This window comes from Papaver somniferum, chromosome 9, assembly GCF_003573695.1.
Source record: "Papaver somniferum cultivar HN1 chromosome 9, ASM357369v1, whole genome shotgun sequence".
In the NCBI taxonomy this organism is placed as follows: Eukaryota; Viridiplantae; Streptophyta; class Magnoliopsida; order Ranunculales; family Papaveraceae; genus Papaver; species Papaver somniferum.
The window spans coordinates 70,555,099-70,581,639 of record NC_039366.1 but is presented as its reverse complement, the minus strand read 5'-3'; the positions used below and the strand labels follow the sequence as shown (position 1 = coordinate 70,581,639).

At 35.8% G+C, this 26,541-nt stretch overlaps 3 protein-coding genes across 3 annotated transcripts; all 3 read left to right on the top strand.

Annotated features, from left to right (window-relative positions):
* The first annotated feature begins 17,888 nt into the window (after window positions 1-17,888).
* LOC113312130 (uncharacterized mitochondrial protein AtMg01250-like) lies at window positions 17,889-18,284 on the top strand. Its single transcript, XM_026560888.1, has one exon. The coding sequence runs from the start codon at window positions 17,889-17,891 to the stop codon at window positions 18,282-18,284; it is 396 nt and encodes a 131-aa protein (XP_026416673.1).
* A 2,112-nt stretch (window positions 18,285-20,396) lies between these two features.
* Window positions 20,397-22,017, top strand: LOC113309067 ((R,S)-reticuline 7-O-methyltransferase-like). The gene is made up of 2 exons (XM_026557497.1): window positions 20,397-21,318; window positions 21,479-22,017. Exons 1-2 carry the CDS (start codon window positions 20,551-20,553, stop codon window positions 21,779-21,781), a joined length of 1,071 nt encoding a protein of 356 aa, XP_026413282.1. The 5' UTR covers window positions 20,397-20,550; the 3' UTR covers window positions 21,782-22,017.
* A 427-nt stretch (window positions 22,018-22,444) lies between these two features.
* On the top strand, window positions 22,445-25,964 carry LOC113308337 ((R,S)-reticuline 7-O-methyltransferase-like). Its single transcript, XM_026556810.1, has 2 exons — window positions 22,445-23,408; window positions 25,416-25,964. The coding sequence occupies exons 1-2, from the start codon at window positions 22,647-22,649 to the stop codon at window positions 25,713-25,715; spliced, it is 1,062 nt and encodes a 353-aa protein (XP_026412595.1). The 5' UTR covers window positions 22,445-22,646; the 3' UTR covers window positions 25,716-25,964.
* Window positions 25,965-26,541: the final 577 nt, after the last annotated feature.

Sequence of the window (26,541 nt, the reverse complement as noted above, 5' to 3'; positions counted from 1 at the left end):
AAAGTGTGTCTCATATATAACTTAGAGAATTTGGGTCAAAACCACTGAAATCAGACATCATGCGAAGATTCCACAACATTTCTTGTGGAATGAACGTATATAACAATTATAAAAAAGTAGTACTAGTATTTTATGGATTTTGATTCGGCATATAAAAGTGTGGTTATAAACTAGATTAATTATGTTCGGCGCAAAATAATCCCACAATCTAAGCCCCGCATTAGGGAAATGGTGAACCCCACCTGAACCTGAATGTGAATCACGACATAGATGTGAGGCTTAGATTGTAGGGAGGTGGAGAATAGGGAGCCAAATAGCAATTCCGCAAAATAATTATAACCACAAACTCATAAAAGTTAAACAAAATAATATATAAAGTTTTCGGAAAATGGGTCATTTGTCCAAATATTTTTAAAACATGGTTCGAATGGACGAGTAAAAATTAGTATGGGTGAAATGGACACCAAAAAAATAGCAAGAATGAAACTGGATTCATCCTGGCTTAAACTTAAAAAAGAACGAAGACGAAACTGGATGCATCCTGATATAATTAAAAATAAGAAAAAGTATTTCAAAATGGGTAGGATGAAACTGTTTACATCCTGACTATTTTTACATTTTTGTCCATTTAAACAGTACCAAATTTTACATGTCTTTTCCACCCAGAAATTGTTGATTTTGGTCTTTTTAACCAATTTTGTGTCAAGTCTTCCTCCCATAGAATTTTTCTTTCCTCCCTGTATCCATATTCCATAGGCCAAGGAGTGTACTTTGTCAGCATACCATTGTTTCCACAACATCGGAGTGACAAAAGGGGTGGAAATGTGATTGCTTAGACCTAAAACGAAGATTGACTGGAAAAAGAATAACACTTAGAAGTTGGAATTCATGTGCTATAAGAACGATTTTCGGTAGTTAAGTAGTTGACTTTCTTGCTTTCACTAGTAGGTAAGTACGTACTACTAGTAAGCGGAGTGATTATATTGACCCTAGATTATAGGAGTATCATATGGGGAACGTACGAAGCATTGTAAACGCAAATGAAATAACTAAAAATCTAAGAAATAATCAAACTCTATATAACCACGAAATTTCTTTCAAGAGTAATCCCATTCTCATTTAAAGACCAATTCAAATCATAATCGTTAAGCTTCAAAAGCTACAAAATTTCGTAGTCAACAGTCAAAATTACATGAACCCGTCAAAGAGTTCAAAGTTGATCATCTATAAATGCACAATCATCTCAACATTTTTCTAACATAATCAATCAGTTTCATTTATCAAACTAGCAAATTAAATGGCATCTTCTCGATTCATTGTTTTGGCAATTCTTGCTTTGGTTGTGTTTTCATGTAATTACAAGCCATGTATGGGTGGTCGAATATTAGGCGGTGAAGAAGGGAGCTGGATTAAGATGACGAAGAACAATGGCGGAAACAAACTTGTTTTAGAAATGCTTCCAAAAGGTCCTCCTCCTCCTACCGGACCATCTGGATGTACTAACATTCCCGCAACTGGGGGGCCTCCTTGCCCCAAATGAGTTTTTGGTCGTGCATGGTAACACTGGCCTATGAGCTAGCAAACCAAAGGTTTGGTGTTGGTGCTATACATCTGACATTTGAAAAATATCGATGTTCAATTATAATTATTGCTATTTACTTATTTTTCATTATTATTATTCTTTAGTTACCAAATAATTTGTATGTCGATTGATTACTGATTCTTTATTTGTATTCATTTTCGATTCATTTTGCAAGATAAAAACAACATTTATTTGAAATTTTTGCGTCCACAGCCAACGTTGTTGATTTTTTTGAGTTTTCACAAAATTTCCCAAACATTTATATATCTACGCATTTGCACTTGCTACTTAGTTAAAAGTTAATGCCCTCAATTACGATCCTTCTACACATACTGCAAAAAGGACTATCTCAAAATATCATGCCGTTGATAGGAAATTGTTTGATTCTCGGTTATATTTGCAGGATTTTTGTCCTCCAATATTGCAGGTGCAATAAAACTTGGTGGACTTAAAAGACCAAACTCTCCAAGTTTTGAATACTCTAGCATACCTAACTATTTTATTGGTTGGCTTATTATAATTTCTACTTCCTTTGTATTTCATGATATATGATGATTCTTTTTCTCCAGGTAAAACACCAATCAATTAAGATTCTATGAGGTTCATGGTTTTAACGTGGTCCATAATTTGTATTTTCCCAAAAAATTAACGGAAAATGGATCATTTGTCCAAATATTTTTAAAACATGGTTCAAATGGACGAGTAAAAATTAATATGGGTGAAATGGACACCAAAAAAAATAGTAAAGATGAAACTGTATTCATCCTGACTTAAACTTAAAAAATAGTAAGGATGAAATTGGATGCATCCTGATGTAAATTAAAAATAAAAAAAATATTTAAAAATGGGTTGGATGAAACTGTTTACATCCTTGATATTTTTACATCTTTGTCTATTTACAGTATCAAAATCTAAATGTCCTTTTTACCCACGAATTATTGATTTTAGTATTTCTAACCAAATTTGTGAAAAATTAATCACTTGTCCACGAGATTAACTAAGATTCTACGAGGTTCGTGGTTTTAACTTGGTCCATATCTGAATTTGCCCCAGAAATTAATCTGGTGTTCCATGCCAGACCTTCCTTTAAATGAATACGCTCTCCCTGTTTCTAGAAAACTCTCATTTTTTTTCATTTTGGCATAAATAAAATAGTGAGAGCAACTATTTTCTTAAAGCGGAGGGAGTATTATATATCTGCATCTAATGTCGTGCCACTAAAGGTGTATTGGGCTTCGATTATTGGATCAACCCATTTCTTAAGAATGATGTTTTAAGGACCATGGTTTTTATTAGGCCATCTTCCCTATAGTTATAAGGGGTGTCCTAAAGAGTTGAAATGACTAACCTACTCTTAACCTAATTTAATTTAAAACCAACCTAATAACCACCTATATATATATATATATATAACCACTACCTCCTCACACCACCATCGCCGATTACCACCGCCACCACCTCCGATTATCACCATCACCAACCACCGATTACCACCACCACCACCACCTCCTCCCACCACCACCGCCCACCACCGCCGATTACCACCACCACCTCCTCCGATTATCACCACCACCAACCACCGATTACCACCACCACCACCACCTCCGATTATCACCATCACCAACCACCGATTACCACCACCACCTCCAATTACCACCACAAACCACCACCACCTCTATATATATATAACTTAATTTAAAATTTTAACAAAGATATTCACACAAACCCATTACTTGTCGTTCGTTTTTGGTTGAATAAATGAGAAGTAATCATCAAAATCAGTTGAAAATGGAAGTTGCAGAGAGGTTTAATGGAGGTTTTTTTTTTTAGAGAAAAGTTCGGTTATGTAGCAATAAACAAGTCTCAGCCGAACTTTTAGTTCGGTTACGTCGCAAAACGTTCGGTTTCGTCGCAAAAAGTTCGGTTATCACGAATTAATTTTTTCTTAACCGAACTCAGAGTTCGGTTGATTCGCAAAAATAATTTTAACCGAACTCCTTGTATTAGAACAACACAAGTCCATAAGTTCGGTTCCTTCGCAAAATAATATCACCGAAGTTTAGTTTACGAAAATAATGAGAAGTCCAAAAGTTCTGTTCGTTCGCAAAAATGTTAAGTTTTCTTTGTAACCGAACTCTACCTTTGAAACTTCGTAACCGAACTCTACCTAATTTGCCAAGAAATAAATTTCGTAGTAACCGAACGTTTTCCTAATTTCATATATGCATATATAAGCCCAGTTCGTTTGATTCGCAAAATATGTTGAAGTTTGCGAACCAACCGAACTTCTGACACTAGGTTACTTTTAACCTGCAGTTCGGTTGGGAACTTGGTTGCGTTGAAGTTTGCGAACTAACCGAACATACCTCTGTAAACTAAAGTTCGGCTACCTGCGTGTTTGAAGAAAGAAACCGAACTCTGTGCTCGGTTATATGTTCTTGACATTTATTAACCGAACTCCGTGTTCTGTTACCTATTCTTCACACTTGGTAACCGAACTACCTGAACCTAGCAGGAATTGTTTAATAAAAATTTACAGTTTTATGAATATTTTGACCAATTATCTAAGTTTGAAGTATACTTGGGTACCCAAATACTCTTCCTCCGGTTGTGGTTGGTAAAATCCATCATTTTCATCTTGAGATTGAGTTTATGGAAGAATACATTCACCATCTAAGAAATAACTCATATCTAGATCAGTGTGACGATTAACAAATACTCTAGGATAGGATGGAGATGAAGAATCAGATGAGCTATCATCACTTGAATACTCAAGCTTAGTGAATTGGAAATTTTTTTTATTTTCCATGTTTTTCATCTTCATCTTCTCTAACTTTACTCTCTCAATAATTCTACTTCTTTAGCTTAATCATTTCACTAATGATTTCACTAATCATTACCCAAAATTAATCAGGCGGGTAGTTTAGGTATTAATATAAATATCTGGATAAGGAGTGACCTAGATTTACTTCTAAATGTCTTACTAAAAATAGAACCATGGTCCCCAAAAAAACCATGGTCCCCAAAAAATCGTTCTTGCTTAACAAGGTAAAAAGCCCAAGTATCCATAGGGTCTATTAGACATTAGACTCTACTGGCCATAGCTCTTATTTAGTCAGTACTTCTGATCGGGGGAAATGAGGAATTGAAAAAAAGACGATCGGTTGATGAATTTCTTGAAATCTTGTTTTTTCTTCGTCTTTCATTGTCTGTTCTTTTCGTACTATTATGACGGGGGCTGAAACGTACTAAGTTCGAACCACTGCAAGGATTGGATTACCGGCGATGCTCCAAAACTGTAGGTAACTGCCTTTATCGGAGAGTCGGAGACCGAGAGATATCTATTAGCCAAAAAAAAAATTACGGCACCAAACATCAATATGCTCGAGCAACAAGTTTTTCTATGAAAATCTATCTAATTTGATCGATACAAAAGCAGAGCAGTACATTCAATAACCAGTTGCAGTTGTATTTCACTCAGCTACATTTAGGTCCTTGACTACTGGTTGACCATCGTTGATAAAAAGAGACAAAAAGAGATGAATCTAGGTTTGTTCTTTATTTTTTTGCTCTGTGGAAGCACAGTTCGGCCCAAAATTTGGTTGCCATTTTGAGACGAACTTAGACTATTTTGAAGTTCGTCTAATTCGAGTACTCATTATTTTAAGCCGAACTTAGTAGCCATAATTATTTATCAGAAGAAGAAAAAAAATGGTGGCATAAAGTTTTCTTATATATGAACTTTGATTACCAATAGATCTTCTCAGGTATAAAATTGATGTAGAGACTGACACTTTTAAGGCGCTAGAATAGTAGTTTGATCATTAGTTTGGTGTGCTCGGTTGACATGTAGTCTACCGTAGTTGCTGCTTCTTAATAAAATATAGCTACAAACAAGATTCTGGTATGTGTAGCAATTCCACGGACCATGGTTAGTCATTCATCTACGTTGTTGTACGAGTTTGATTTTTATGGTGCAAGACGATGGCCATATCATTAAGTCAGTATTAAGAAGTGGCTGAGGGTTTAGAACATGGTGCAATGAGCTTTAAATCAGTCTTTCACTTCAATTGCGTCTTTTTTGTACTTGATTTCCTCCCATATGGAGCTTCGGGTCTTTTGCCTCTAATTTAACTAGGTAGTCGAGAACAAGGAAAAATGATTTCGATCTTTGTGGTGTTAAGAAACTTGAATGCAGATGCTTCATTTCATATATGAGTAATATGTTGGAGAAAATTAGTTTTATTGTTTTGGTTTTATAGTCTTGGTGAGAATTGAACTTAGGACCTTTGGGTCTCTAAGAGAACTTACTCATTTTTTTATGAGTGAATGAAATAGAACCTTTAGTCCCACATTGGGTATAACTAAAGAGGAGTTCCACTATATAGCTATTTCTTTATGGATAATTAGTAAAACAATGTAGGTGGAACAAGTGGGGCGAAATATTTTTGCTTCACTTAGTCCTAGGGCTCGAGCTCGTGCCTACGCCGTGGACATGGATCAACCAAGACTTATCACTTTGACAAAATGATTTTAAATTATTTTCTTAAATATTTTACAATCAAAATAAATTTTGTCTTAAATGTGGGGGGCGTGTGACCAGGGTGAATTTATTTTCTTAACAAAAATATTTCTTAACGGCTTTATGTGCATGAATGACGACATTTTTCTTACCATTTTTGACTGTTTTTATGACCGAATTATGTCGACATCATGGCAGCATTATTTCGCACATTAATGTGCATTAATTTCACCCTATATGTTTGCCTATAAAAAGAACTCGACTTCTCTTTTCAATTGGTGTCCAGAAGAGCTACTATCCTCTTCTTTTCGTCTTTCTCCCTCTGTGTGGTTTTTATTCTTTGTGCCATTGTTGTTGAGTTCGTATGAGTGGGAAAGTACTGTAGTGCTAACAATATTTGCAACGGGCAGTTTTATCCTAGATACGACTTGACCACAGGGTATAGGCATCACTCACTCTTGAGGCGTACCGGTCAACTATCGTGTTAAGGACAACGTGTTGAACACGTGACTCTGTCCTCTGTTTGGTGTCGATTGAGCATTTGTTTAAGCTTTCCAGAAATTTATTTATAACATTTTTTCTTTGAGTATTTTATTGTTACAGTTGCAACAATCTTAACACGATAGTCTTTTCTATCTGTAACAATGGGTAAGAACGATGTTGATGGGTCTGCAAAATTTTCTGGGGAGCTCATCCGGTTTGTCAACCCGATCACTTCCATTATAAAGGAGATAAGTATCAATAAATTTTGTTTATTTGATCGTTCCTTGTCTTTAATTATTGCACCCAACAATCATGGATGTTATTTGTGGAGTGAAAAACAAAATGAATTTTTGGGTCAGATTTAGAGTTTCGAATTTATTTCTTAACCTAGAAGAAATTTCTATGATCCCTTTTAACTTAATGTAGTAGACATCTTGATAGTTACTCATGTAAAATTTCAGAATTTTTGGAGTTGTAAAAGTATTTTTTCGATATTTTACAAAACAGAGAAATGTTCCTGAAAAATCTGACAAACTGAATTTTGTTGTTGACTAAATTGGGTTTTATTGAGTAACCATGAGTTTTTTGAAACGATTATTCAAACAAAGTTTGTATATCTATATGTTATATTCAAAACTCATATCTTTATTTCCGATTCAGGATTGTGGTTTGTGAGATGTGGTGTCTGGAAAAACGTCGCGCATGTGGATGATCACAAACTTTCCAAAGCTGACAAAGGTGAGAACTTCAAACGCAATTCTAAGCGTAGTCCTCATAAGAAAGGTATATTTCATAAATCTAAATCTAGCATTATGTTAATTAAGGATGAGTGTTATGTTTGTAAAATTCCTGGTCGTGCGGCAGTAAATTTTAGATAACGTAAAATCCTTAATAAGTAGAAAATTAATGCTAATTTAGTTGAAACAAACTAAAACGATTTCGGTGGATGGCATGATGTCGGAATTTATTTTAATAACCAATGTGAAAGACTTGTGGGTGGACTCTGGAGCCACTAAGCATGTTTTTTTACAGAGACCTATTCACCTCTTATTTGAGGATAAGGGATGTCGAGAATCTCTTTATGAGTAACTCATTTGTGACGGAGGTTGCTTGAAAGGAAAAGGTCAAGCAGAAGCTCATATCTGTAAATACTCTCTCATTGAATGAATTTTTCATATTCCGAGCATATGCAAGAAAGAATCTTGTACCATGTTTTGCGGAAGATGATAAAAGACTTAAGAAATTAACTGAGTCAGTAAAACTTGTCATAACTAAGGGAAATGATTTTTAGGAAATGGTTAAAAGACTTAGGGTCTACATAAGCTTAAAGAAAAATATGATGAAGTGAACATAGTTGATTCTTGTGCTTTCTTTTGTGTGTCTTTAAATGTTCGCATGGTAGACTTGGACATGTAAATTATAAGTCAATGCATAAACTAGCCATTGTAGGCTGCATAGCCAAATTTAGTTTGGAAAAGGAACACAATAGCGAAATATGCGTAGAATCAAAGTATGCTAGAAAACCTTTTAGCAAAAATGTTCATAGAAATTCTAAACCCTTAGAATTAATACACTCAAACCTAGTTGACTTGAAATCGGTTCAAACTAGAGGTGGTAAGAAATGGTTTGTTACTTTTATAGACGAATGTACGAGGTATTTTCATATATATTTGCTTAGAGGTAAGGATGATGCCTTAGAAGCCTTTAAGATGTATAAACTAGAAGTTGAAAACCAATTGAATACTACCATTAAAATCATTAGGTCTGACCGTGGTGGTGAATACAAAATTCCTATAGTATATTTCTGTGTAGAACATGGCATAATACACGAGGTTACCCCTCCTCATTCACCTAAATCCTATGGTGTAGCTTAACGTAAGAACCGTATCCTTAAGGAGATGATGAATGCCATGTTAATTAGTTCATGTCCTCTCAGCCTGCTATATCATGAATAGAGTACCCTTTAAAGGATCAGATAATACTCCATATGAATTGTGGAAAGGTAGACAACCGTCTTTTGCATACTTCAAAGTGTGGGGGTGTTTGTCTAAGGTTTAGATCCCTAAACGTAAAACAACCAAGATAGGACCCAAAACTGTTGATTGTGTCTTCATAGGGTATCCTGAGCATACTCCTGCATATAAATTTATGGTTGTGAGTTCTGAAATTTCTGAAATTGGTGTGAGTACTATTATGGAGTCTAGGGATGCTGTGTTTTTTGAAAAAAAAAATCCTTTGAAAAATGACTCTCGTAAAGAGAGGTGTTGATCCCCTAGATGTCCATTCAACCAGTCATACTTTACCTTTAGTGGAAGATGAAATAGGAACTAAGCCTAGGAGAAGTAGAAGGGCTAGAACCAAAACCTCCTTTGGACCTGACTTCATAATATGCCTAGCTTAGTCTGAGCTCCAAACTTGTAAATAATCCATAACTTTTACCGAGACCTTATTCTGGTAAGAAGCTTCATTTAGTGAAATGGACTAAGTCCGTGTGAACCATACTTGGGAGCATGTTAGTTTACCTCAAGGGAGTAAGACCATAGGATGTAAATGAGTCTTTAAGAGGAAACATAAGGTATATGGAAGTGTGGAAAAATATAAGGCTAGGTTGGTAGCTAAAGGCTATAAACTAAAAGAAGGTGTAGATTTCCTTGATTGTTATTCACCTGTGACGAGAATTACTTCTATTGAGATGCTAATCGCTATTGCTGCCATAAACAACATTGAGATACATCAGTTGGATGTTAAGACGACATTTTCTAAAACCGTGAATTAGATAAAGAAATCTACATAGACCAACCTGAGGACTTTGTAGTGAAAGGTTGTGAAGACAAAATTTGTAAGTTGAACAAATTTTTATATGGTTTTTTCAAATAAGCACGTAAACAGTGATATGAAAATTTTGATCATATGATAATGAATAGTGGATTTAAGTTAATGAATGTAACAAGTATATTTACAAGTAACTTGTAAAGGATTCCTGTGTGATTGTATGCTTGTATGTTGATGATATGCTTTTACTTGATACAAACATAGATTGATTAATTCCACTAAAAACATGCGCTGAATGAGAACGTTGACTTGAAAGACTTAGGCCCTGTTGATGTGATCTTAGGGATGAGTATTATAAGATAATCTAATATTTATAGTCTTAGCCGTTCTCATTATATTGAATTCGTGCTTGTACTCCGTACGAGTCTTCTTGTAGACTCAAGATAAATAAGGGTAAGGAGTATCTTAACTTGAATACTCAAGAGTTATACGATGCCTGATGAATTTAATGAACTGTAACAGTCTAGACATTGCCTATATTATGATTAAGTTAAGTAGATATAACTTGTAGTCCAGAGCAAGAGCATTGGGATGCACTTAGAAGAGTAATATGGTACCTAAAATACTCTATTACCTTTTGTTTGGATTATGAAAGGTATCTTGCTGTCCTTGAGGGATTTTGTGATGCAAACTGGATAGTTGACTCAGAGGAGTCTAAGTCTACGAGTGGATATATTTTTACTCTAGTTTGAGGGTTTGTTTTTGGAAGATTTCCAAACAGACATACTTTGCTCAATTCACTATGGAATTTGAGAGTATTTCTATAGATAAAGCACGAGAGGGGGTCGAGTACCTAAGATGATTTTTAGAAGACATTCCTTTCTGGCATAGGCTTGTGCCAGCTATATCTATACGTTGTGTTAGCCAACCTGTAATAGCTAAAGCTAAGAATAAATAATATCAATTGGCGTTATTTCCATTGATTGAATTATGTCCAAGGAGAATATCGCATACCCTTTCACGAAAGGTTTATCCAAAGAGATAGTTAATAATGCATCAAAGGGGATGGGCTTAAGATCATTAAACAAACTTGCCATGAAGGATACTAAACCTTGCTGACTGGAGATCCCAAGATCAAGGTTTTGAATGAGAAACTAATTTGTGGCGGGTTAAGGTAAACACTATCAGAGAATTTCATTCTCTGCCCCTTCCCTATGGTGTAGACATGATAGTGTGACTGCATGTGAGGATGACTTTCTATTAAGTCTTAATGAGTTCCATAGTTTCAATTTAAGATTGAAGTGGGGTGTAGTAATAAACACTCTTGATAGAACTCGCCTATCTGAATGTGGAAGTGGGTCGCTTCCTATGAGAATTGACCTGATTCTCTAGAGCATTCTGAGAAACGGGATTTGTCCAGGGCCAAAAAGGACACAACGACACGAACTTGACATCACCTAGAGAGATATCACGCGTGGTTATTATCGCGAACTACACCAAACGATGGCAGTTCAAGAAATCGCGTTCACTGTCCATCAAGTAGTTCCGGCAATTTCTCACTAAGTAAAGGTTCAAGACCTCATGGACACCTCTTGCCTCAGTGGTATTTCTCGCTTTCCGTTTTCTGATCTTTGTCGGTATTTCATTCATGTGGGGGATTTTTGGAGAAAATGAGTTTTATTGTTTTGGTTTTATAGTCTTTGTGAGAATTGAACTTAGGACCTTTGGGTCTCTAAGAGAACTTACTCATTTTCTTATGAGTGAATGAAATAGAACCTTTAGTCCCACATTGGGTATAACTAAAGAGGAGTTCCACTATATAGCTATTTCTTTATGGACAGTTAGTAAAACAATATAGGTGGAACAGATGGGGCGAAATATTTTTGCTTTCACTTAGTCCTAGGGCTCGGGCTCGTGCCTACGCCGTGGACATGGATCAACCAAGACTTATCAATTTGACAAAATGATTTTAAATTATTTCCTTAAATATTTTACAATCAAAATAAATTTCGTCTTAAATGTGGGGGGCGTGTGACCAGGGTGAATTTATTTTCTTAACAAAAATATTTCTTAACGACTTTATGTGCATGAATGACGACATTTTTATTACCGTTTTTGACTGTTTTTATGACCGAATTATGTCGATATCATGGCAGCATTATTTCGCACATTAATGTGCATTAATTTCACCCTCTCTGTTTTCCAATAAAAAGAACTCGACTTCTCTTTTCAATTGGTGTCCAGAAGAGCTACTATCCTCTTATTTTCGTCTTTCTCCCTTTGTGTGGTTTTTATTCTTTGTGCCATTGTTGTTGAGTTCGTATGAGTGGGCAAGTACTGTAGTGCTAATAATATTTGCAACGGGCAGTTTTATCCTGGATACGACTTGACCACAGGGTATAGGCATCACTCATTCTTGAGGCGTGCCGGTCAGCTATCGTGTTAAGGACAGCGTGTTGAACACGTGACTCTGTCCTCTGTTTGGTGTCGATTGAGCATTTGTTTAAGCTTTCCAGATATTTATTTCTAACATTTTTTCTTTGAGTATTTTATTATTACAGTTGCAACCATATATGCTCTGAACGAGAAGCTAGCTGAGTTTTATGGTTTTATTTTATGTTTCCAATATTACATATGAATCAGAATATAATCTAAATAGTATAAACAAGAAGCTAGCTGAGTTTTATGGTTGTGGTTTATGTTTCCAATAGTTGGTTATGTGATCTTGCAAAAACTGTTCCTTTTGTGGCTGTCTTCCTGAACTTTCCAGCTCACAAAGTCGAAATCATATGGATTTTTTTTAAAAGAGCATTTACCCAAGAGCAATGTTTATCCAAAGTTCATTTTTATCATGATTTTTATGCTAAGGTCTAATTTTTTAAGAAGTTGTTTTGCTGTTCTTCATTGTTTGTTTTAATTCATAGCTTAAGGTTTATCGTTTAAGTACGTTGATAAAAAATCTGTATGGTTATGCTTAGGAAAAAAACAGACATTTGTAAGTTTATTCATGTTCTGATCTGATAAGTAGATATCGCTTTTTGGATGATAGTGGGTTTTATGGAATAGAATACGAGATTCCTACCTACTGAGATTTCCAGTTACTTGAATGCAAGTAAAGAGTTTCCATTGCCTGCTCCTTTTATTGACCTTATAGATATCATCTGCTCTGCATAAATGCCTATAGAATTATCTGTACTTGAGTTGGTTGTTAGCCATTTAGCTTGTTAGAATATTTGCAGGTTTGAGGAGCATGGGTCACTAATTTCATAGTTAGTGTTGGGAAAAGATGGTATCACCATGCGCAATGATTTTCCTCCCATGTTTTTGGTTATTTTTTCTTGTTTTTCACTTATCTAACATTTGGTCTGTTTAAGAGTTCTCACTGTTGATTGTTTAAGTCTCGGTGTGTTTAAAAATAGTTTTTGTTACTTTCTTCTTTGTGTTAGGAAACAAACCAAAGGTGGTGGGAGAGCTGTAACTCAAAAGGACAAGAAGAAGAGGTCTATGGAAGTAACCCCTTCTAATGTTAGAACTCCGCAACCTCGAATAGGAAACAAAAATTTGGGTGCACGTAAAAGAGGAACTACAACCTCCGATACAAAGGAAGGAGAGACAGAGATACAACCAGAAGGAGAAGTTCAAGGAAGTCGAGCTAACAAGGAAAATACTACTACAACCAAAGAGACCGGAAGAGGAGGAGGATCACAAGGTAACACAAATAGAGATGAAGATGATGAAGAAGATGAGCAACGAAGACCACAAAGGGATGGAAAACAAGTCGTTGAAGATGAAGAAGATGAAGAAAATGAATATGAAGATGATGAAGAAGAAGAACCACCACAACCACAACCAACAAAACAAGTAAAATCACAGAAAGTTGCTAAACCACGGAAGACAAAGCTTCATATTCCCGATGATGATTACGTAATACCTACCCAGAGGAACGCCCCAATACTTAGTCTTTCTCAAGATGTTGAATTCGTTCAGGTTGAAGAATCCAAAAAAAATAGTTCGAGAAAACTGTGCAGAAAGTTAAGGATGGGTTGGTGATGGACGCGACCAAAATAAACCAGACTGCTGCTGCTTATTTGTTGCACATTCTCGACCGAATTATATTTCCTGACCATACTGGCAACAAAGTTAGTGCTCAATATCTCAAATTCTTAAAAGATCTTTCAAAGTTTCATGAGTACGCTTGGGGATCCGCTTGTGTTGCATTCCTTTTCCATTCAATTTCTACAACATCTAGGCTAGACTCTAGAAATATTGGAGGAAACTTCAGTATCTTTCAGGTACTTCTCAAAAACTTTAATTCCATTAATAAGTTAATTGATCACGTACTTTGATCTTTAGTTAGTCGATCACAATGTCAAGTTCGGCCTAAATTACCATTTCCTTTTTGAGCCGAACCTGACAACTTGTAAGTAATTATTCTAAAAATGTCAGATTCAGCCCATAATGGTAATTCATTTTTGAGCCGAATATTGGTATTTATTGTTGAGGTTTATGTTGTCAACTAAGATTTTTCCTATGCGATTAATGTAGATATGGGTATATGATCACTTACCGAAGTTGAAATTAAGCACACCAATTGAGGTGGTGGATGATACATTTCCAATTTCATCAAAATATGAGTTCAAAGACTATAAGAAGAGGGATAAGCCCGAAAAGATAACCTCTTTAAGAGAAAAGTTAGACTCTTTGGATGGATACGATGTTGAATTTGAACCATATAACACGGAAAAAGAAGAAGATGAATTCGTCCAAGACGAAGATATGCCTTTGGGGATGTACTATGGACCGTTGTTTTATCCAGGCGGGTGTGTAATTTTCGATCCTTGTCGAGTACTCCGCCAATTTGGGTTTATCCAAATAGTACCATATGATGATAACCAAAAGTTCAAGTTGCTGCCGAAGGGAAGTAAAGGCACAGAGAGCACCACCAATTCATGGAAACAAAAATATGATCCCGAGCCATCACTTCGTCATTGGAAAGAAATGGATAATAACATGCTGAGTTGGGAGGAATTAGAGAGTTTGCGTCAAAATCCTTGTGAAGTTGTAGAAGAGTATATAGATTGGTATAATCAGGTTTCCCATCCCTTCAATATTAATAGAGAAAGTCAAGATCTTGTTGAAGCTGAAATCGCGGAGGCACAAGCAAAGGAAGCTGCGACAAAGAAAGCGTCTGACAACAAAATCCTAGTGTATCCGAGGCAATGACGATAATGGTAAATGATTTCTTTATTTACTCTTTTAAAAGTATTATAAAATATGAAAGTATATTCTTTTCTAATTTTTGGTTTGAAATGAAATTAGTTGTCGTCGGCAACTAAGTTGTTGAGGCAAATGAAGAAGAAAGTTAGTTGCAAACAGACGACATCTGTGGTTGAGCAACAAGGTTTCTGCAAGGAATTGCAAGAGGTCATTCGCGTATGTCAATCCGTAAGTGCAAAGAAAAAGTCGATAAGACAAGAACTTGGAGGCCCAAGTGGAGGTGGTAATGCATCCAATACCAATGATGAACATGGAGGTCATGGAAGTGATAGTGAAGGTGGTAAAAGAGGTCGTGAAGGTGGTAGTCGAGGTGGTGGTGCATGAATATGTTTTGTTATTGCACTTTGATGTTTTGGATTTTAGTTTAACTTTTAAGACTATAACTTAGATTATCATCCACTTTCTTTGTGTTTTTTTTGTACTTTGCATCATGATACTCAACTCCCGATAGATCTCTTTTGTTAGCCAACAACTTGTTTTTTGCTCTCTCCTTTTTTCGTGTTAATTTTGGTACTTTTTCTACCTTTCCCCTCACCCTTTTCCGGTTCCAAAAGATCCTCCTCGGTGAAAGGATAGAGGACCGTTCTCAAGTTGTGGTAAATGATTTGCTTTTGACCCCGATATGCACTTTGGTACTTCTCAGCTAACCTTTTCCCTTAAGGAGTATCCCAAATCTCTTCATCGGGATCATCCGTGGGGAGAGGATCAAAACTCAATTGATTACAAAAACTATCAATATGCTCAAAAGGTATAATACCATCCATGTATCGATCTATTTGGTGGCGACACGAAAGTCCCATGGATTCTTTCATTTTACAAACACATACTTCATGAGGTTCATTCGCGTTCCAAGCTTTCATCAACTTTACTTCAAGCATAATTTTGTCAATACACAAACGGGATACCCGGTAAGTTAATCCCCTTAACCAAGGATCATCCCTATGGTTTTTATGCTTGAACAATGAACGATATTCAAATTCCGATTTAATTCTTACGATATCCATTTTGAAATACTCTTCCATTTCCTCAAACACCGTCGCAGCCGAGTCAACTCGCCCAAAAAGGTTCTTCTTCAATCGATGATGAGCGGGCATACTCTACCATACTTGTAGCTTGGTTGTCGAAATGTTTGTATTGGTTTGTATAACAAGACACAAACCTTTCTTTGTGAGGATCCAAATATTCGGTAAGCAAATAGGCATCGACACTTGGATACTCGGTGCCCCAATGCGCAATAAGTTCGTCAAGTTTTACCCGATAATCATCTTCCGTAATTGACCACGTCAAAGCATCCCATTACGTGCGAAACAAGCCCATAACCTTCCATTCTCATCATAATCCTTCATAAATTTCTCCTTTTTTCTTTTCTCGTATTCCATCCGGTAGTGACTTATATCCTCTAAGTCTTTCATCTTAAGCAGTTGAATTATTGATTGACATTTTTCCTAAAGTTGTTCCCTATATGAAAAGTACAAAGAAAATTATGGGCGTCCGGAAATACCTTATGAATGACATACATCAAATCGGATTCTTGGTCGGTTACAATCACCTTAGGAAGAGCATCCTCCCGAAACATTAACTTACATTGCTCTAATGCCCAAACATAACTTTCTTTCAACTCGTCTCTTAACTTTCTTCCCCGCCAACCACATCAATTGTTGCATCACTACCCTACCTTGTAATTCTTTCTTCCTTAAAGTACTTTTCGCGTTGTAGATATTTCGTAGAGTAGATTTGTTATCAGGGTCATCCGCCTTCAACATGCTTAGTATTTTAATCGGTGGCATACGTGCTTTATACATCTTACCTATTTTCAAGTATTCATGGTCTTTGATCCTTGCGACTCTTGCATGTCAATGAAGATCAAGTGCACATGGGTGGTTATGACGACAATCCATCCTTTTATTCATAGTCCAATATTTTTCATCTTCCTTCTCTTCTATATAGTTAAAAACGATCTTGAAAGGACATTCTATTTTCTTCTCCTTGGTATTGTTATTTCTACCCGTCTTCCCAACATACACAGAACCTTTTTTTTTATGTTTATCAACATCTTTGTCGCTTCTCTCACAAACCATTTCAAACCGGTTCCATCGGCTTTGTTGCCCGGTCACTAGCACGCAATTTATTAGCAATCCATGTTCATAAGCCCAAGTCTTTTCTTCCGCTTTACTTCCCCATCTCTACAGGAATACAAGGTCACATATATACTTAGTAAACGTTTGGGATATATACTTTTAACATAAAAGTAAGACATCACTCAATTTGTTACCTACCAAGTCATTTTGGAAGTGATCTCGATTATCTTCGTGAATGGTATTAATAGCCGAAGGTTGATCGTGCATTGGTTGAGGTTCAGCAATCACGATCTACAAGAATACAGTGTGGTTAGATAACTCTAACTAAAGGTTCGTCTAATTCAAAAAATTTAAACCATAGCCGAACTAAGGAAATGCTCAGAGTAAAGGTAGGTCCGGCTAATACGAAAATTTGGAAAATGAGCCGAACATTAAGATTTCATAAGTTCGGCTTATAAACTAGATGTACAATAGAGACGAACTTTGGACTTGATTAAAAATTTAAGTTACACCACAATGTTCGGCTGATATATTTTGGGCCGCACATTATACTGTAACTCGAAAAAAATAAAATAAGAAAACAATAGGTTCGGCAATCTAATGAAAGAGATCGAACAAGCCGAACTGCTCTTCCCGGGAAAAGTTCGGCTCTTATAATACAACCGAACCCGGTGTTGAACTTCGTAAAAATTTGTAAAGATTCAACTTTTTGGAGAATTGAAGCTAAAAAAAAGGAGATCAGACGTCGTATACGAGTATACCTGTGTATTATTAGCGTAAGGTTCTTCATCAATGTATTCTTCCTCTGGATTTGGCTCATAAAACCATCATCTTGAGTTTTAGGTTGAGGTTGAGTTAAAATTGGAGCAAAATCATTCTCATAATCCAAAAAGTTGGCCAAAGCCGGATCATTGTTGAAGTTGATGTGTATTATATTGTGTCTACGAGATGAAGATTCTCCCGGATCATCCATTTGAATCACAAAAATCTCCAAAATCTCAAAACCCCTAATTTTTTTTCACTTCTTCTTCCTCTCTCAAAAACCCCATTCTCACTGAAAACTCAGATTTTTTCAATTAATTTAACACTCACAACTTAACATAGTCAATCATTAACATTATTAATTAATCATTATTATTAAAATTAATCATAATTATTAACATTAATAATTATAATGATAAATGGTTTTAGTAGGAAGTGGATAGGTTGGATTGAATGGTGTGTTAAAGAAGCTCAGTTTTCTCTATTAGTGAATGGTGATGCTACAAATTTAATCAAGCATACTAAAGGAATACGGCAGGGTGATCCCTTGTCGCCATTCCTTTTTCTTCTAGTTGTAGAAGTGTTCTCTATGTTACTCAATGAAGCGGTGGAAGACAACAAGATTGGCGGATTTCAGGTGTTAGATGGTGGAACGGTGATATATCATCTTCAGTTTGCAGACAATACAATTATAATGATAAATGCAACAAGGGAGGAGGTTCGAAGATTGTTGGTTATTTTGTTAATGTTTGAGGTGTTGACTGGTTTGAAGTTGAATCTAGAAAAAATTTCGATGACAAGCATATGAGTTGAGGAGATGGTGGAGGAAATGGCTATGGAGTTGGGTTGTAAAACAGACGAATTACCTATCACGTATCCGGGAATGCCAATTGGAGCATGCAAAAGAAGTGCGGCAATATGGGAGGTGGTGATTGAGAGGATGAGGAAAAAGTTGGCTCCTTGGAAAAGAAAGTTTCTCAACAAAGAAGGTAGAGTAACTCTAATCAAGAGCTCTTTGGAGAGTATTGCAACATATTTCCTTTCAGTCTATTATCTTCCAGTTGCTGTGGAGAAACAATTTGAACAGTATTATGCGTAAATTTATTTTGGGAGAGGATGATGAGAATAAAAAGATGAGATGGGTTTCTTGGAAGCGTATATGCAAGGCAAGAAGAAAAGGCGGCTTGGGTATCAGATGTTTGAGAAGGATCAACAGATCATTATTGACAAAGTGGCATGAGAGATATTGCAGTGATAAAACAGCACTGTGGAGGAAGATTATGTGTGAAAAACTAAATCTGATGGTTCCTTTCTAGTTCCCTTGCAGGTAACGGAATCAATGGGTCGTAGTTTATGGTTTGGGATTTTAAAGGCAAACGAAGATTTTCATGAAGCTGTTAATATTCGAGTGTAAAATGGGAGATCTATTAGGTTTTGGCAGGACTGGTGGTTTTAGAAAAGATCTTTAAAAGACAAATACCCTAGACTCTATAGAATTAGCAAACATAAGGATGCTTCGATAGCAAATATAAAAAATGGGATTTGGAATTTTGAGTTTGCTAGAGCTCTAAATGCAGCGGACAGTGTGGATTTACTTGAGCTAAAATTCGATATTAGAAGCGTGATACTAACACATGATTTGGAGGACGAAGTGGATGGTGCTTGTACAGCTAGGGCTCTTTATGCGAAGTTTGAAGAGGCAGATGAAGATTGGGAATTTTCTCAGATTTCTCATAATAGACTGGCGCCTCCTAAGGTCGTGTTTCTCATCTGGGAGGCTCTACACAATTCAGTTCCTACCAGACATATGCTACATCACAGGGGGGTGACGGTGAGTTCGACTATTTGCTTATTCTGTAATAGAGAAGAAGAGACACTCGATCACATGCTGCTTCATTGCAGCTGGGTAAAACAAATATGGGATTATTTCATGGATGCAGTTCAGGTTAATTGGGTTTTTAATTCTCAGTTTGGAGTTTGCTTACAAGATTGGAAGATACAGAGAGTTTCAACAAAATTAAGGACGGTATGGCATCTTATGCCGTATGCAATTTGTTGGGAGATTTGGCTAGAAAGAAACAACAGGGTTCATGGTGGGAAGAGAAAAAGAGAAAGAAGAGTTGAAGTGTGCTATTAAGCTGGACATCGCCCTGTGGAGCTCGACCACGGAAATTTTCAAAGGATGTTCTGTTTCACAATTATTGTTCCAATGGGAAGGGATTATGGCTGTGAGATAAGTCATGTTATGCTTTGAGGGTTTGGAGTTTCACTTTTGTGATTCTCTTTTGTATATAACTTTGTACAGTTCTTTTTTTAATACAACCTTCTTTTTTCAAATTTTTTTTTATTAACATTAATAAAATAAGGATAGTTATGTTATTATTAAAAAAAATAGATAAAGGGTGATGGTGTTTTTTATTTAGTGACCCTATTTTGACATTATTCAGTATGCCTCAAAACAAATTTCATGAAAAATCTACGAGTGGAATTTTCGTCATTCGGCCTAAAGTTTTGAGGCCCAAGCCGCCAACATGTCTAGCAACATAAAGATATGAAAACCCATGAACCTAACAATCCTTGCAAAAAAATAAACAAATAAAAAACAAAAAAAAGAAGTGACGCACCTGACGCTCCTAACAAAAATCCGTCATCATCTCTGATGATCATAAGTAACTACTCGATACCTGTTTTCGGACTAATGCATGCATGTAGCTGATTGTGATAAGTTATTTTACTAGTATACCCCAACGTGCTTAACTAGACTTATCTGCAGAATTGTGTCCATAAACAGAAATGTTTCATGAACCAGCCGTCAGTAGCTCATGTCACGCATTAATTTCTTTTCGAGAAAACTAAACATATAATTGAGCAGCCAGTCAATAATGTTACAAGGGGATAAAGGAATAAACAATCTAAGATAATCCAATAAACATCATCTTTTTCCGTATTCTTGCATGGGTGATGGCTTCTTTCTAGTCCTCATTTAGCTCAGCTCCGATGCCTCACTTCTGACTATATATGTACAGTCCAGTTATCCTTTGAAATCACACAATTGGTCTATTCATAAAACAGAAATGGATATCGCAGAAGAAAGGTTGAAAGGGCAGGCTGAAATATGGGAGCAAATGTTTGCATTTGTAAATTCAATGGCATTGAAATGTGCTGTTGAACTTGGTATTCCCGATATCATAAACTCTCATGGCCGTCCGGTCACTATGTCAGAGATCATCGACAGCTTGAAAACAACTGCATCATCATCTTCATCATCTCCGAACGTTGAATATCTTACGCGTGTAATGAGACTATTGGTTCATAACCGTGTATTCACTTCCCAGTTCCACCAAGAAAGCAATGAAACCTTGTATGGTTTAACTCGCTCATCAAAATGGTTATTGAAAGATTCTGAATTTAATGTGTCGACATTGGTTTTATTTGAAACTGATCCAATATTATTAAAACCATGGCAATATTTGGGCGAATGTGTTCAAAAAGGTGGTTTTCCTTTTGAAAAAGCTTATGGGTGCAAGATTTGGGAGTTTGCTTTAGCTAACCCTCAATTTAATGAGTTTTTGAATAGTGCACTGCGATGTACAACTTCAACAATAATCAACGAGATGCTAGTCGAATACAAAGATGGTTTCAATAGCTTAAAATCGCTTGTTGATGTCGGTGGGGGTACTGGGACTATGATGGCTCAAATAGTTGAGGCTAATCCACATATAGAAGGTATCAATTTTGATTTACCACATGTGGTGGCTACAGCACCTGAGTACCCAGGGGTTAAGCATGTTGGTGGTGATATGTTTGTTGATATCCCGGAAGCTGACGCTATCATGATGAAGGTATGACCGTTCAAAAATACTCAATATCATTTCATATCATGCATATACTTATCGAACATTGCATGCATAATCTCTGTCTGCCACATAATTTATATGTTCAAATGAAAATGTAACAACTATTAATACTGTATAATGAGTGTTTTAATATTTATGTGTGCAGTCGGTATTGCACGACTGGAACGATGAATACTGCGCAATGATTTTGAAGAGTTGTTATAAAGCAATAGCAAAGAAGAAAAATGGGAAAGTCATACTTGTTGAAGGTGTATTGCAACCAAATAGTAACGATACATTTGATAAAACAGGATTGATGTTTGATATGGTGATGATAGCACATACTTCAGCCGGAAAAGAAAGAACTGAAGAAGAATGGAAGATACTATTGAATAATGCAGGTTTCCCTCGTTATAATATCATCAAAACTTCTGCATTTCATTGTATCATCGAGGCTTTTCCAGAATAATCAAGGAGTAACCTGCTGGTACTCTGAAGCTAAAATACCAATGACCTCTGAAATGCAGTAGTCTACCAGTGAAAAATATCACTGTTGTGTGCTTAATAAGATTCTTATCCCAAAAAACGTTTTGGGATAGAGACATATTAGTATTCTAAGTTGTGAGAATGTGAGCTTGAGTGTTTGAATTTTCCTTCTTTGCTTTAATTTGAAGTTCCAGGCGAATAATAAATTTTCTTTGAAGACGTTTTGCAGTAAATAAACTTTACAGTAATAAAAACGATAGAGACATCATCATGGATTTGAATTCAAAATTTAATTATCGGTTTTGGTCACCAAATGCTGACAACAACTTTAGACTAAACAATCGAAATTATTGATACAAAGAAAAAAAAAACACCTTATCTAAACAGCGTTGCTAAAAGGAGTACCAATTTGTTTGGAGGTGTAACAATCCAATGGTGAGGTGATGTTTGTTTCATATGGATTTTGGTACACCCCCAAGGAAAATGGTGCCCCATTAGCATCCACGTGTCTATATGGGATAGATCCCATATTCTATGAAAATTATACTGCGTACATCAAGCAGAAACATTCAGACATTAATAAAGAATGATCTTTGTTTAAGGTTTTAAATTTGCAAGGTTTTTAGATCATGATGATGGTTAATTTTGTTGTATCAAGAAGAAGTCTAATACTCTTTCAAGCTGTTAAGGAGTCATTCAAACTTTTTAGTCAAAAAAGAAAAAACTATTATAAGGAGCCAATTGCGCAGCTGGTTGATAGGAGTATTATACCCCTTGTTTCTTTATACAAATGCATCCACTTCTCTTAAATTCTTCCATCAAACAAAGCACAATTTACTGATCAAGTGATGGATGCTGAAGAAGAAATAACGAAAGGGCAAGCCGAAATATGGGAGCATGTGTTTGCATTTGCAGATTCAATGGCATTGAAATGTGCAGTTGAACTTGGTATACCAGATATTATCAACTCTCATGGTCATCCGGTCACATTGTTTGAGATCATCAACAGTTTAAAAACAACCACATCATCATCATCTCCCAACATCGATTATCTTACTCGTGTGATGAGATTGTTGGTCCGTAAACGCATTTTTACTTCTGATTTTCATCAAGAAACCAATCAAATCTTGTATGGTTTAACTCCTTCATCCAAATGGTTATTAAGAGATTCTAAATTTAATCTATCCCCAATCATTTCATTTTTTCTTCATCCTTCAATATTGAAACCATGGCAATATCTAGGAGATTGTACTAAAGAAAATGGTCTTGCTTTTGAGAAAGCTCATGGGTGTGAAATTTGGGATATGGCAGCAGCTGATCCTCATTTCAATCAAGTTTTCAATGATGGAATGGGGTGCACGGGTAAGATGGTAGTTAACATGATGTTGACCGAATATAAAGATGGATTTAACGATATAGGATCGCTTGTTGATGTTGGCGGTGGGAAAGGGGAGATGATAGCAGCAATCGTTGAGGCTAATCCACACATAAAAGGTATCAATTTTGATCTACCTCATGTACTGGCTACTGCACAAGAACATCCAGGGGTCACCCATGTTACAGGTGATATGTTTGTTAAGATTCCGGAAGCCGATGCCGTTATAATGAAGGTTAGATCAATCTTCTCTTTGGAGCTAATTATACACGCTAATACAGTATTTACTAAACCGAGTCGTATAGATCTTACTTATCAAACCTGGATTTAACTTATACCATGGTTGTTTGCATCTAACTCAAAAGACAAACATATTGAATTAGATCCAGATAAGTCAGGTGAGATATGTCAAATCCAGACAACCTAGATCAAAAATAAAATAAAATGGTGTTATTCTTTCTCTGATGCTAAGTTGTTATACAAAGGACCATAGAAAATTATGAATCCAATGAGATAGTCAAACACGACAAAGTCACAAATATAATCCGAGTCAAATATCGAAAAAATGATAAATAGTTGGGCATTTAACTCGGACAGAGTCAGCGATCGCGTCGGATTCCAAGTCAGAAAAAACAAGCACTCCTTGAAAAACCAATGGTGATTTCAATAAAAATCGTATTTCACTTAATACCGTAAGATAACATGTGATATTTAGTACTCAAAATTGATAGAATAATCGTTGTCCTGGGTCAAATAGATAAGCAAATACATAAACAAAAAAATTATTCAGTTTAAATATCCAAGGATTTATTTTCTATATAACTGATTTTAGAGATAACCGCCTAAAATACCATTTTTTCTTTATCGGGGTCCACAATCACCTATTACAGATAGGATTACACTCACATGAAAACTCAATGTGTCTAACGTGGTTAAGCGACACAACAAAAAATTGAAACAAGTGTCTATAATTATCTGTGCTATGAAGTCATATAGAACGGGTAAAACGATTAAATGGTCTGTACAACGAGACAAAATAAATTAATTAAAAATTAAAAGAGTATCATTGATAGTGAGCATATAACATAATTATGAGCGTCCATTTCAGCAGCTACTCAGCGCTTCTACCCTTAATTACCACAACTTCAGTTCACTATCAAGTACAAATGATGAATTTCAGTCGTCCATTTTACCCAATTCAATATTTTACTCGTCCACCACGACCAGGTTTGTTGATTGTCCATCCATTTGAGCCATTTTCTCAAAATAATGTACATCATGCTATCACAGGGTTAATATCTACACAAAACGTATTCTTTTGGCGAGAATACCTTTGAAATCAATAGGTTATGATTCTAACTATACATTTTACCTTTGAACCCTAGTTAGTAAGTTCGCGAATGATTCACGAATCATTCGCGAATTTTTTCGTATCACGAATTTTACCGTCTTATTCGCGTATGTTTGCAACTCCGAACTCAAGTCGCGTATTATTCGCGTATTATGTGGCATTCTCGGATTATTCGCGAATCTTTCATGAATTTTACGTATCCCGAATCCTGAATGATACGTCCGCTTAATTCGCCATAAATTCTTTAGCTTTTACGTCAAAGGCCTCACTTTTTGGGCTTTACTGCCTCCCGAGTATACACCACCCAATATTAGACGTTGTTTTAATTTTTATGAAACAAAAATGACTGAAGAGATTTGAATGTGAAGGTGAGAGAGATCTCAGACTTACTAACCAAGCATCTAAACCACTATACCACGTCCTCTTGGATGTCTAATGTTGTATATATTATTAATATCATCATATTAAGTTTATTTTTTCTTTAAATAACTCACACATATGTAAAAAAATTGGTCTATGACCTTGTAAATACAAATTATTTAGTATATATAGATACCAAATTTTCAGAGCCGAACTCATATTTATAAATCGAATTGTACACGTACGTATGCCGTTCCGAATTACTGACGAATCACGTCTCGTTGACCGAATTTTGGACCGATTCTGGGTTTTACAAAACCGTATAATACTCGTACGTTTGCCGTTCCGTACGTTTGCCGAATCCCGAATTACTAACTAGGCTTTGAACCGGACGAGGAATGGATGGAGTGCTTCTTTCTTTATGATTTTTCATTTTAGACTGATGTACAAGTTATAAAAGGCATGTGCATAGAAATCGAGACAACACATTTAAGCGGTATATTTGAAATGGTGTCTATATGTATTTTGTAGTGGATAATGCATGACTGGAGTGATGAAAATTGCGTCAAGATTTTGAAAAATTGTTATAAGGCAATATCAAAGACGAAGAATGGAAAGGTTATTATTGTTGATTGTGTACTGCAACCAGATGGAAATGGCTTATTTGATGAAGCAGGAGTGGCGTTTGATCTACTGATGATGGTAATCCCAGGAGGAAAAGAAAGAACTGAAGTCGAATGGAACAACTTACTGAAAAGTGCAGGCTTCCCTCGTTATAATATTATACAAATTCCCACAACCCATTCTATCATTGAGGCCTTCCCAGAATGACGGCCAAAGACTAATGCTCTTAAGACTAAGCATTTCATATCCCTGTATTCCATTATATGCCAATTTACATGTACGATTTATTTGTTTTAAGCTGACCAACAAACCTAATAAACACAGAGGTCTAATCCGGACTACGAGTATTGGAGATTAGAGTGCTCAATGTATGATAAATCACCTATCAACTCATGTGTGGAATTTTTTGAACTAATTTGTTGTTTTACTAGAAGATATTATTATCGTGTCTCTGTACATGTTTGTTGTGATTCATTTCTTTTACTGCACTATTAGTCATGGCAGATGAAGTTATTACATTAGATGAAAATGCGAGAATATGTGGATTTTATGTGCTTTCGTGTTTTATTTCAATTAGTGTTTCTGCTCCATGCATAAACACATTGCTGAAGTTATTGGCAAGTCACAATAATATGATTACATTTCTCAATAAAAGGAAATCTTTATTTGGAAGGGCAAATACAAATTTTAAATTGGTTGGCGAAGTCGCTCAGAACTTGTACGTTCATACGGTAGAAACAAGTTCATTTTTTTTTTAATTGTGAATTTCATTTAGGGTACGTTTGACACCATTATAATTTATTTTCTAGATAGTTCAAACAACCCAGAAATCCAATTACCCGATATTTGTTGTTTGGCATCAAAGTTGAATAGGGAATTAGGTTAAGGTTAAAATGTGTAGTTCTTAATGAAAGTAAAGTTTTATCAGAAGAGATCTAGATCTCATTAGTGGTAATCTAATCTGAATTTGTTTCTATGAAAATAAACCAAAAAACCAGGGAACTAAATCACGAATTTGGTTTTCTATGAAATT